The following is a 13,610-nucleotide window of genomic DNA, read 5'->3' on the forward strand; positions in this document are numbered from 1 at the left end:
CTTTTAAAGCACTTAGGGTGCCTGACACACAGGACAGCCTTTAATAAGTGTTGGCTACAAGAATCATCCATAAAAGTAAACTCACAATCTATGGGGGAAAAAGACACAGGCAACCAAGTCAGACCATCTGTGATGTTCTATATCAGTCATTCTGACTGAAGGACTCAGAGGAGGATTTGTAGAGAGAAGACATTTAGGTTAGAAACTAAATAATGATCATTTTGGCAATTAGTCAAGAAAACTCCTGTGCATTTCCATTGTCCTTTGTTCAGTGCAGTGAGTATGAGAAAGAGTTTGATTTTTAATAAATCTCAAGTCTTTACCAGCACTTGGAGGACATAGTGCATTCAACTACTTAATAAGATTTAGTCTATCGGGCTTCCCTGGTGGCGCAGTGGTTGAGAGTCCGCCTGCCGATGCAGGGGACAAGGGTTCGTGCCCTGGTCCGGGAAGATCCCACATGCCGCAGAGTGGCTGGGCCCGTGAGCCATGGCCGCTGAGCCTGCGTGTCCAGAGCCTGTGCTCTGCAACAGGAGAGGCCACAACAGTGAGAGGCCCGCGTACCACAAAAAAAAAAAAAAAAAAAAAAGAGTGGTGAGAGTGGACATCCTTGTCTTGTTCCTGATCTTAGTGGAAATGCTTTCAGTTTTTTACCATTGAGTATGATGTTGGCTGTGGGTTTTTCATATATGGCCTTTATTATGTGGAGGTAGTTTCCCTCTATGCCCATTTTCTGGAGAGTCTTTATCATAAATGGGTCTTGAATTTTGTCAAAAGCTTTTTCTGCATCTATTGAGATTATCATATGGTTTTTATTCCTTAATTTGTTAATATGGTGTATCATATTGGTTGATTTGCATATACTGAAGAACCCTTGCATTTGTGGGATAAACCCCACTTGATCATGGTGTATTATCCTTTTAATATGTTGTTGGATTCTGTTTGCTAGTAGTTTGTTGAGGATTTTTGCATCAATGTTCATCAGTGATATTGGTGTATAATTTTCTTTTTTGTGATATCTTTTTCTGGTTTTGGTATCAGGGTGATGGTGGCTTCATAGAATGAATTTATGAGTGTTCCTCCCTCTGCAAATTTTTGGAAGAGTTTGAGAAGAATTGATGTTAGCTCTTCTCCAAATGTTTGATAGAATTCACCTGTGAAGCCTTCTGGTTCTGGACTTTTGTTTGTTGGAAGACATTTAATTACAGTTTGAATTTCATTACTTGTGATAGGTCTGTTTATATTTTCTAATTCTTCCTGGTTCAGTCTTGGAAATTTGTACCTTTCCAAGAATTTTTTCATTTCTTTGTGGCTGTCCATTTTATTGGCATATAGTTGTTTGTAGTAGTCTCTTATAATCCTTTGTATTTCTGCAGTGCCAGTTGTGTTTTGTCCATTCTCATTTCTAATTTTACTGATTTGCGTCCTCTCCCTTTTTTTCCTGATGAGTCTGTCTAAGGTTTTATCAATTTTGTTTATCTTCTCAAAGAACCAGCTTTTATTTTTATTGATCTTTGCTATTGTTTTCTTCGTTTCTATTTCATTTATTTCTCCTCTGATCTTTATGATTTCTTTTCTTCTACTGACTTTGGGTTTTCTTTGTTCTTCTTTCTCTGGGTGCTTTAGGTGTAGGGTTAGATTTTTTATTTGAGATTTTTCTTATTTACTGAGGTGAGATTTAATTGCTATAAACTTCCCTCTTAGGACTGCTTTTGCTGCATCCCATAGGTATTGGGTTGTCGTGTTTTCACTGTCATTTTTTTCTAGGTATTTTTTGATTTCCACTTTCATTTCTTCAGTGACCTCTTGGTTGTTTAGTCACGTATTGTTTAGCTTCCCTATGATTGTATTTTTTACAGTTTTTTCCTCTAACTGATATCTAGTCTCATAGTGCTGTGGTTAGAAAAGATGCTTGATGCCATTTCAATTTTCTTAAATTTTCCAATGCTTGATTTGTGACCCAGGATTTGATGTGTCCTGGAGAATGTTCCATGTGCACTTGAGAAGAAAGTGTATTCTGTTGTTTTTGGATGGAATGTCCTATAGATATCAATTAAATCTATCTGGTCCATTGTGTCATTTAAAGCTTGTGTTTCCGTATTTATTCACCTCTGTTTGTTCACTCTTTAGTTCTTCTAGGTCCTTGTTAAACGCTTCTTGTATTTTCTCTATTCTATTTCCGAGATTTTAGATAATCTTTACTATCATTACTCTGAATTCTTTTTCAGGTAGTTTGCCTATTTCCTCTTCATTTATTTGGTCTGTGGGTTTTTATCTTGTTTCTTTGCCTGCAAGTTATTTCTTTGTCTTCTCATCTTGTCTAATTTACAGTATTTGAGGTCTCCTTTCCCTAAGCTGCAGGGTTGTAGTTCCTCTTCCTTCTGCTCTCTGCCCCTCGTGGTGAGGTTGGTGCAGTGGCTTGTGTAAGCCTCCTGATGCAAGGGACTGGTGCCTCCGTTCTGATGGGTGGAGCTGAGTCTTTTCCCTCTGATGAGCAGGGATGTGTCAGATTGTGTGTTTTCAGTTGTCTGTGAGATTCGTATGACTGTAGGTAGTCTGTATGCTGATGCGTGGGTTTGTGTTCCTGTCTTGTTTGTCGTTTGGTGTCAGGCATCCAGTGCTGGGAGCTTCTGGCAGTTGGGTGGAGCCAGGTCTAGATTCAGTTAGAGGCTTCCATGAGAGCTCTTGGTGATTAGTCTTCCCTGGGCCTGGGAATTCTCTAGTGGTCCAGCTTCCTGGACTTGGTGCTCCCAGCCCCGAGCCTCAGGCCCGACTTCCAGTGCAGGAACCAAGATCCCACCAGTCACTCATCCCAGCAATAAAGGGGATTTTTTTTTTAAAAAAAAACACTAACAAAACACCAGACAAATGGTAAAAAGTAAAATCACACAAACAAAAACAGAAACAAGGAAACATGCACACACACAAAAGAAACAAAAACAGAACCAAATAAAACAAAAAGCAAGAGAACAACCAGTCAAATAGAAGAACTCAAAAACGAAATCAAAGAATTACAATCAAACTAACAAAAGCACAAAACCTAAAAACAAAACCCAAAGCAGTTTGCCAACTGAAGAATAAAGCAAGGAAACAACTAACTGATAAAAATGATTTAAAAAATAATAATTAAATTAAATTAAATTAAAAGGGAGAAAACACAGGACAACAGAAAAGCAAAGTAGAAATGGAAATATTTTTAAAAAGAGAGAAACATATATTAAAGAAAAAGAGGAAGAAAAAATAAGGGAAAAAAACACAGAACAACAGAAAAGCCAAGTAAAAATAGAAATGTGTAAAAAAATAAAAATATGTTATAAAACATGGAGATCCCAAAAGACTAAATAAAAAAAACTAAACAATGACAAACAAAAAAGAAAAAGAAACAAAAAAAATTTCTAGAACCAACAACGGAATGAATCAAAACATAATAAAATTAATAGTAATAATTATGTTTCACTGGGGTCTCCGCTGTGAGGGTCCTTGCACACGTCATGAGCCACAGTCCCCCTCCACCTCCCCAGAAGTGCCTCCTCTGCCTCTGGGCTGGTCTCTGGACCTGCTGTGGGCCCTGTGGGGACCCCTCAGACTCTGATCTGGCCCAGTTCCTGCATGTGCTGCCCCCAAAGTCCACAGCTGCCAGAGCTAGACCGTTTTCATTTGTGGGAACACTCATTGTCTACTCAGATGTTCCATAGATGCAGGGTCTTTCTAGCTGATCGTGGTTATTTAATCTGCAGCTTGTACAGCTGATGGAGAGATTTTCCATCCTGTTCCTTAGTCACCCCGTCCCTGGGGTACAGCTTAGGTTTTATCCCCACCTCTGTGTGTGGTCTGTCTGCAGGAGTCTGGTCCTGAGGCTGCCTTGGAGCTCTTGGGCCTGGCCCTGTAAGGACCGGGTGCAGAGGTGGTATGACTGCTTGGATCACGGGAGCCCCAGCAGCACCAAATGCACAGGGAAGCCGGCGGCCATGGGTGCAAGAGATATGGCCCTAGTGAGGGCCTTTTCTGGCGCCCAGCATAAGGCACGTGAGGGCCAGCCCTGGCCTTGGTTTTTTGGACACCTGGCAGCAGGTGTGCAAGGACCAGCCCTGAGATGGCTTTTTTTTTTTAATTGCCCTGCAGCCAGCGCATGAGGGCCAGCTCTGAGCGGGCTTCTTTTATTGTTGTTGGCAGGTGGCGACATGTGGGGAGAGAGAGGTTACAATAGTGGCTGCTTCCCCTGCGTGTGACTCAGCAATAGCGCCCTGCTTCCATGGCAGTCCAGTCTTCCTCCATAGGCAAATCCCTGTTTCCTCCCTCCTGTCCCCTCAGTCCATCTCCCCACAGCCAATAACAGTTCTCGCTCTGGGCCTGTTCTACAATCCCCATGCACCAGCTCCCAGCCCCCTTGCACAGCTGTGAACACACGTCCCAGTCTGGGGCATGTAGGGCTGCAGTATGGACTGTCTGTGTATTTCTCACTCTGTCCCCTCTGACACAGATTGGCCGCTTCACCCTCTTCCTACAGCCTCAAATGCTTCCCTTCTGTCCCCATAGAGTTCCTTGTTGGAGAGGGGGTTTCCTGCATTCGGGACTCTCTCCTCTGCTTCAGCTCCCCCTCCCCGGGGTACAGGTCCCATCCCACTTCCTCTCCTCCTCCTTCTTCCTTCTTTTTTTCCATCCTACCCAGTTATGCAGGGATCTTTATAGTCCTTTTCAGTGTCCAAGGTCTTTTGCTAGTTTTCAGCTGGTGTTCTGTGAGAATTGTTGCATCTATAGATGTATTCCTGATGCATCCGTGGAGAGAGATGAATTCCATGTACACCTACTCCTCCGCCATCTTGAATCTCCCCTCCATGTCTGTTTTACTCACCGCTGTGAGCTAGGTGTTTACCTAACTCAGTGCTTGGTACATGGTTGAAGTGAAAAAAAAAAGCCTAATAAATTAGTACTTTTCACACATGATTTAAGTGTATAAATTTCTAGATTATTTTTTAAGCAAGAAGCTGGATATTTTGTTTAACATGCCTCTAACTATTTCTTACTCATTTATCCTCTGATTTAATAGCCAAGAACTCAGTTTGACACTGTTTCATTGCTTCATTGACTAGAAATGAAAAATACATAAAAACTATCAATTTCCTGATCTCTCCTTAGGACCAGCATTTTCTGATGATATGAAAAACTACTCATAGGTAGGTTTCCTTGGCAAGATTGTAGAAGGCCTTTCTGTTCACTGTTTGGCCATGACAAGCTCAGAAGTGAGAAATGATTGCACAAAGTTTCATAATAAATACTAAAAATATAAAATTGTGACATACATAATGATTAAAAAGTATAATTACGGGCTTCTCTGGTGGCGCAGTGGTTGAGAGTCCGCCTGCCGATGCAGGGGACACGGGTTCGTGCCCCGGTCCAGGAAGATTCCACATGCCGCAGAGCGGCTAGGCCCGTGAGCCATGGCCGCTGAGCCTGCGCGTCCGGAGCCTGTGCTCCGCAATGGGAGAGGCCACAGCAGTGGGAGCCCTGCACACTGCAAAAAAAAAAGAAAAAAAATATATATATAATTGATAAGAAACTCTAGGCATAAAGTGGAGTTCATTTCAAAAACTGTGATCTGAGAATATAAATGTTTATTCCTTTGGGGTTTTATTTCTTCTGATGTAACTATATTTGTATATAACTTTAGGTATCCTTATGTAATAAGTTTTTTCAAAATTTGAGATAAGGTACATAAATATTAACCCATTTTACATATGGATTAAAAATGCTTTTGGGGGGTCAGTTTTTCTTCATTAATTAGGTCATAGGGTCCTAACTATAGATGTTGCTAATGGATGAGGGAAATGTCTCTGAATGATGCTCAGGTGGAGATTGTGTGTGTGTGTGTGTGTGTGTGTGTGTGTGTGTGTGTGTGTGTGTGTGTATGCATATATGTATATATTTTTTTTCTAATAAACTGTGACTACTTATAAGTGCTTTGAGAATTGCCATACCTAAACAGCTTGATGAAGGGATTTCATATACTTTTTAGATATTTCTCCTGTTTTTTGTTTTGCTTTGTTTTTTAAACCTAGATTAAGCAGACCAACAAACTGGTAAAGAGACCTTTTACCTCTTGAGTTCAAGCCAGTTTTCATTGGGAAATACTCATTGTGTAAAAGTGACTCATAATTACCTGGACCTTTTGCAATCTCCCAAGGCAGGACTGTCCAAGTTATAAGACAACCTTATATTGAAACCTCCTATTTCTGCTATGCCCACCTTAGTTATTTTTCTTATAAAGTATTTTGTATGTTTTTCAGGTTCCTTACTTTAGTCAATGAAAGCTTTATAACAAATAAAACTGCCCTCTTCAAACAAAATATATCACCACAAAATATTTTATAAAACATTTAAATTTTATTAAGAATTTTAAGTATATCATATATATAGATATAGCTAGATATGCCAGTGCAGTTGTACCAAATTGAAAACATTTTTTGGTTAAATGGGTCATTACTAAGTAAAGTGGGACTTAGGGATTTATAATTCTACTTTATTGAACTGAACATTAGTATATATATTACAGTATGATTCTAGCTGCACTTTTATATTTAAGTAGTATTACAGAAAGACATTTTCTGAAATGTTAATGTATGCTGGCAGGTAGCCTCATGACCCCTTATAGGATGCTTTTCAGTTTCATCTAGTTACAAAATGATTCTTAAAGTTAATCATTTAAAGTGTGCCCCTCCCTTATATTTCACTATTTCTTTTGTAAACTAATCAAGTAACTTGTACCATGCAATGAGCTGATTTCAAAACCTAATCCAAGTTAATTTGTAACAAGTGCTTTTTAAAAATATTTACATTTACATCCAAAAAGAAAGGTTACAATGTGTTAAAGACTATCCATAAAATTAATATTACTGTAGGAAATACACGTACCATATCTTTATATGCTAAATCTGCTCTAAGTGGTGGCAGCTGGGTAAAAGTCTTTTTAAAAAATCTCTATTCCAACAAAAAAATCCAAGTGTGTTTGTGTGTGGGTGTGTGTATACACATATATATCTCAAAATATATAATTATGGCTTTAGAACATGTAAATTAAAAATTTTAATATTGTTGACCTCAACGCCCTGCTAATTCCTAGGTCCTCATAGGACACTAAATCTTTATTTCATAAAGATTATATATCTTCATCAAATATTTTACTTCTGCTTGTATTTATGAAACAGATCCATGGTCACAGCAGAGGAAATGTGAAAAGGGAAACCCAGGTCACCATCACGTGACACAGAACTTCTGTCACTTAGAATCTCAAAATGTCAGGACAGTTCGAATGCTGAAGTGTAAAATGATGGTTTTTAGTGATTTGTTTCCACACCTTCCAAACAAGAACATTTTATACAATTGTCCTTTCTGCCTGGTTTAGGAAACTTCAGGTGAATTCTGTTACTGGAAATCCTTCTGGGCCTGAGGTCCCCACCAGAAAGAAAATGAATCGGTATATGAGTATATGAATATGGGTATCTGAGCTGATTTTTGAAGCATCAGTACAATTGCAAAGGCTGACAAGAGGAAAGGGGTTTCCTTGCTGAAGGGAAAGCATGAATGTGCTAGGAAGGTGTGAACAGGAAGGATAATCCAGTGTGCTTAGACTTCTGGGTGCCAAGGAGAAAAGTAGGTGAGCCCTGCTCCCTTACTTTATCCCCAGAGCCTAGCACACAGGCTGTGATAGAGTGGGTGTTAAATTCTCAGTTGTTGAATAACTGGGTATATTAACAAAGTAGGTTGTGTTCCAATAGTAAAGGCTTTCAAAACCATGCTAAGGCATTGATATTTGGGGGCAACTTGAGTTTTAGCAGCTTAGTGAAAGCCTGGCTAATATGGTAAAATACAGAAGGCAGGAGACATATTATCATGCTACTGTGTTAACATATCCAGGTGAGAGATTACTGGACTGAACTAAGGTAACAGTCATGGGCAATGAGAGGGAGGATCCTGGAGGAGAAACTGGACCGTGCACTGTCAGAGTTTAGCATCAGTTTGCATGTTGTAGGCAAGAGTGAAGAAGGAGTCAAACATGATGCTCTGGCTTCTAGTCTGTAAAAGCAGAATAAGTGGCATTATTTGCTGAGATAAGATGTACTGGTGGAAGCATTATTTTGAGTGAAGTTGATGCAAGTGGGACATTCAAGTGGAGCTATGTGGAAGGCTGTGGAAATTGAAGAGCTTAGGTTTATAAATGTCAATTTAGAAGCCACTGCCTGAAGGTAATATTTGAAACAAAATTCCTAAGAGTAGAATTTATGTTTCTTTGGATAACAGCTAGTAACTATTTTTCAAAGTGACCATATTAAGCTATTAATATTGCTTGACTGAGTCAAGGTGTATGTCGGAATAGACATTTTTCCAAAGAAGACGTCCAAATGGCCAAGAGACACATGAAAAGATGCTCAACATCATTAATCATCAGAGAAATGCAAATCAAAACACAATGAGCTATCACTTCACACCTGTTAGGAGGACTGCCATCAAGAAGATAAGTAACAAGTGTTGGGCTTCCCTGGTGGTGCAGTGGTTGAGAATCCGCCTGCCGATGCAGGAGACACGGGTTCGTGCCCTGGTCCGGGAAGATCCCACATGCCGCGGAGCAACTAAGCCCGTGAGCCATGGCCGCTGAGCCTGTGCGTCCGGAGCCTGTGCTCCGCAACGGGAGAGGCCACAACAGTGAGAGGCCCGCGTACCGCAAAAAAAAAAAAAAAAAAAAAGTAACAAGTGTTGGCGAGGATGCGGATAAAGGGAATCCTCATGCACTGTTGGTGGGAATGTAAATTGGTGCAGCCACTATGGAGAACAGTATGGAAGTTTCCGAAAAAAATTAAAATAGAGCTACTCTGTGGCCCAGCAATTCCACTTCTGGGTATTTGTCTGAAGAAACCAAAAACACTAACTTGAAAAGATATATGCACCCCTATGCTCACTGCAGCACTGTTTACAATAGCCAAGATATGGAAACAACCTGTGTCCATGGATGAATGAATGAATAAAGAAAATGTGGTGGGTGTGTGTATAATGGAATATTTAGCCATAAAAAGAATGAAATTTTGCCATTTGCAACAACATGGATGGACCTCAAGGGCATTGTGCTAAGTGAAATAAGTCAGTCAGAGAATGACAAATACTGTATGATCTTACTTGTATGTGGAATCTAAAGCAACAACTTCATAGATACAGAGAACAGATTGGTGGTTGCCAGAAGCAGGAGTATTAGGTGGGAGAAATAGATGAAGGAGGTCAAAAGTGAAAAAACAAACAAGCAAACAAAACCTAACCTTCGAGGATCAGAAGAAAACACATTTTAAAAAGCACTTTGAAAACTGTAAAGTAAGGAAATTTTGTGCCATTACTTGAAGAAGTGAGCAGCTTTGTGCTGAAATAAAAATAGCCAAGATGAAATCAATCTAGTATAAAAAAATGAAGTCCAGAGGTTTTTTTAAAAAATTGGTTAATATAAGATGATGACATAGTAAGTCTATGAAAAAGAAGTAATCACCTATATCAATCTTGCTACATAAGATAATCAGAAAAAAAATGAAGGAAACAGATGCATTTATAAATACTAAATTTTAAAAGTAACCTATGGGGAGGAGACAAGAGAACCATAAAAAACAGATACCTTTGATATGAGTAGAGCAGTTCAAAGCCTTCATTGATTTGTTTAAAAGGGAAAACATGGGTTATCAATTGGTCCAGGTCAAATTTCTTTTCCAGGAAATCAGTCACTAGTTTTGGAACATCATCTCTGCTTTCCCAACCTGTAAGCAAGCATACATGTTCTCTTTAGACTTTACTGAATGATCTTTATGTGTTATTATATTTGTTCCTTCTCTCTCTTGCATTATTACCTTTTCCCCATACGGGACTATCTTTAACAGCATACAAATGAGCTGTATTTCTCCCATCTTAAGAAACAAAGGCAAAAACCCCGTGAGTAACCTCTGTTGCCCCCACAACTTCTAGCTAGTCCATGTCTCTGCTCCTTTTACAGAGAAACCACTTTACAGTTCACTCCTCCGCTTCCTCTTCTCCCATTTTCTCTTGAGCCCACTCAGCACTCGGCTAGTACAGCTCTTGTCAAGGTCAACAAAGATACAGACAAAGGTCAATGTGAGGCCAAGCCTTGTTCTCTTTCCACAGTATCTGGTGCACAAAAAATGAGAGGCTGGTTGGTACAGATGAGATTCTTTAGAGAGGGCTCCTTCAAGGAAATAAGACTTGAACTGAGAAATACACAAGACGTACAAGTTGAGCCTCCTCACTTTGACTATTTGCGTAATGTGGGGAGATTATGGATTACCCAGGAATTAGAAGTAAAATTCAGTTATTCACTAAATGTCTTTTGGGAATATGCTAAGGACCAGGCACTGTTTCTGGGGCTGGGAATAGGGTAGAGGTATAACATACCCAGTCCCTGCTCTCAGGAAGCATGAGAATGCTCTCATTTAGTGCAGAGAGACTGACAATAAACAAATAAGGCTCTGCCATTCTTACCTCCAAAAACGCATCCTTTCCATGTGCGTCCAGTGAAGAGCAGCACTGGGTCATAGGTGAGCATCTTGGCTGATAGAGGAGCCTCTACCACCACGCTGACCCCATAGTTCATGTTGCAGGATGCAAGGGCATCAATCTGAATTTAGAATGAAGGAGACTGTTTCTCATGTCTCATAATATGTCATGGGCTCAGAAATGCCCTACATACTATTGCAGTTCCAGTAGTTGGTTTTGTTTCCAAGTCATGAAGTGAAATTAGGCCCACATGCCTTTTTCTTTCTGCTTGCTTTTTTTTTTTAAACTTTCTTTTTATTTAGATATTTACTTATTTTTGGTTGTGTTGGGTCTTCATTGCTGCAAGCGGGCTTTCTCTAGTTGTGGTGAGCAGGGACTACTCTTCGTTGCGGTAAGCGGGCTTCTCATTGCGGTGGCTTCTCTTGTTGCGGAGCACAGGCTCTAGGTGCACTGGCTCAGTAGTTGTGGCTCACGGGCTCAGTAGTTGTGGCGCACGGGCTTAGTTGCTCTGTCGTATGTGGGATCTTCCCAGACCAGGGCTTGAACCCGTGTCCCCTGCATTGGCAGACGGATTCTTAAGCACTGCGCCACCAGGGAAGTCCCTCTGCTTGCTTTAAAACACTCTCAACACAATTTTAGTCATGAATTAAACTCCTTCATACATTTGTCCTTTAAGGCAGAAAGTAGAAATTAATGTGGTCAGTGTTCATGGCATTTTCAGTTTACCATGGACCAAAATGCAGGGAGAAATTCCTATATTTTCAGACCAATATCACCACTTCAGATAAGGTTTGGAAAGCCATTTGAACTAAACTAAATCAAATTACCTATACTGAATCAATTAATCCAGTTTTTTTAAAGTTTAGTATGAAAATTAAATCAAATACTAAAATGTGGGACAAAGGAATCCCTTTCTTGGTTACATTTCTGAGACTAACCCCACATTTTCTGGTCATCCACCCATCCAGTCATTCATTAATAGTTTTTTAAATACTTGGTAGCTTGTAGCAATAGATGTTGGCATTTTTCAGAGACCAGTGTTCATTAAAGTATCATCTGGAAATCAATAGGCCATAGCAATATCCAGTATTGCATATTGGCTGTGTAAGCATGGTATTTGTTGCCATGGAATAATTCTAAGTGACACTAGGGAAGGGCAATGAAAACAGTGGTAAATTAAAGACCACTTGTTCCTAAAGTAGCAAAGTATTAGAGCGAATTTAGTCTCCTACTCAATTGTGAGCAGAATTGACTTTGTCCCATATTTCGAAGTCTCCCTCCCTACCTTATCCCAGGCTGGGGATTTCCAATCCAGGAGATCTGACCTGTTTCTCAGATTTAAATGGAAGTCTGGTGCTACTGACTGCCACAAGGGAGGCGTATTTTAAGAAGTTGAAGGCTCCTATTTTAAGAGAATTCAGAAAGGAGAAAACAAACTCAGGTATAGAGTGAGAAGTTGGCTACATCGTGGTTTTGAGGGAAGAGACTGCCAAATTTGGAATAGTTCCTTTTGCCCCTGGATCTCCTCCTTCTCTGTCTCCAGAGAGTCCCTTTGTGCTGTTTGACTTGCTAACATTCAAGAGATGGAATCACCGTTGCCAAAAAAGCCATACATACAAAGTAGATTAACACTTAAACAATTTGCCTAGCTGGTTGACTCCCTCCCTGGCAGTCTGATCACATGAGAGTGGTATGATATGATATACTTTGGCCAAGGAGACCTGCACACAGTTTTGCTTGACTTTTTAGGCACAAGTGCTTCATGATTACCAGGTATTTTGCCTAACAGGTAGTTGCTTTCAGTAAAGCTGTGGAAAATGAGTTTATCCTGTGCATTCAAGGTAGCTTGGGTATTGTGTGGCTCCTCTAATCTTGGCTCTCACCGTAGTTTCAAGATGCCCAATGACTCCAGAACTGTAGCCCCAGTGTTGCCTGTCATTTCTTTTCTTTTTTACTTTAAGTAGATTAATTTTATTTAGTTAGTTTTGGCTGCTTTGGGTCTTCGTTGCTGCATGCAGGCTTTCTCTAGTTGTGATGTGTGAGGGCTACTCTTCATTGCAGTATGCAGGCTTCTCACTGTGGTGGCTTCTCTTGTTGTGGAGCATGGGCTCTAGGTGCACTGGCTCAGTAGTTGTGGCTCACGGACTCAGTAGTTGTGGCTCATGGGCTTAGTTGCTCCATCGCATGTGGGATCCTCCTGGACCAGGGCTCAAACACGTGTCCCCTGCTTTGGCAGGCGATTCTTAACCACTGTGCCACCAGGGAAGCCTCGCCTGTCATTTCTGACGGTACCTCACTGATGAGCTTGGTGGAGTCCTTGGGGCTGATGCACTCAGTGGCTCTGACAACCACGGCCTTTTCAAATTTGCGTTTGTTGAGGTCAATCTCAGTGATCCTGGATGCACCAGCTGACTTACAGCCCATGATGACTAAAAGGCCAACTCTTCCCAGGCCAAAGGCCACACAAGTCGAATCATGGGTGACCTGTGGAGAGACAAGTTCCTGTAAATGTTAGACCTAGGGTTAAAATGTGGAACCTGCAAAGTATCTCCAATATTAGAACACAAAATTCAGAAGATCACTATGATGAGTTATTAGGACTGGATGACTCGTTCTCATGAGAATGCCACAAAGAGAGCTAGAAACAGCAGAATGTCTGAGAACAGAAAAGGAACAAAATCAATATTTTGCAGATAAATGAAAACCTTTGATAAAAGGTTACATCATTCAGGGCTTTGTTGTGGGAGCTTTTGCAGCCTTTTTGGCCACCACCCATAACCTCATCTAACCTCATAAGAGGATTAAATAAGCACTTGTATCTCTATTACTCTTCTCCACAAAACCATGCTAAATCTGTTTTAGATTTGGTTTAACTAGCATTTTCTTAGTAACCATAACTCTGAGTCATTTGTAAATAAATTGTTTTTTCATTGAAGTTGAATTTCCATGTTGCAATTATATGATCCATGTGTAGCTCCAGGAAGGAAATGTAGTCAAATCAACTGGGGGATTTTTACCCTGTACTGTGCTATGTTAAAGAAGGTTCTAGCCAAAAGTCATTTTCCTGCTAGTAG

At 40.3% G+C, this 13,610-nt stretch overlaps 1 protein-coding gene across 1 annotated transcript; it reads right to left on the reverse strand.

Annotated features, from left to right (window-relative positions):
- Positions 1-7,284: 7,284 nt before the first annotated feature.
- Positions 7,285-13,002, reverse strand: ADH7 (alcohol dehydrogenase 7 (class IV), mu or sigma polypeptide). The gene is made up of 5 exons (XM_059067333.2): positions 12,788-13,002; positions 12,420-12,468; positions 10,522-10,657; positions 9,647-9,785; positions 7,285-7,309 (listed from the first exon to the last, which is right to left on the reverse strand). Exons 1-5 carry the CDS (start codon positions 12,958-12,960, stop codon positions 7,285-7,287), a joined length of 522 nt encoding a protein of 173 aa, XP_058923316.2. The 5' UTR covers positions 12,961-13,002.
- Positions 13,003-13,610: the final 608 nt, after the last annotated feature.

The sequence above is a fragment of the Kogia breviceps genome, chromosome 6 (assembly GCF_026419965.1).
Source record: "Kogia breviceps isolate mKogBre1 chromosome 6, mKogBre1 haplotype 1, whole genome shotgun sequence".
NCBI classification, from domain to species: Eukaryota; Metazoa; Chordata; class Mammalia; order Artiodactyla; family Physeteridae; genus Kogia; species Kogia breviceps.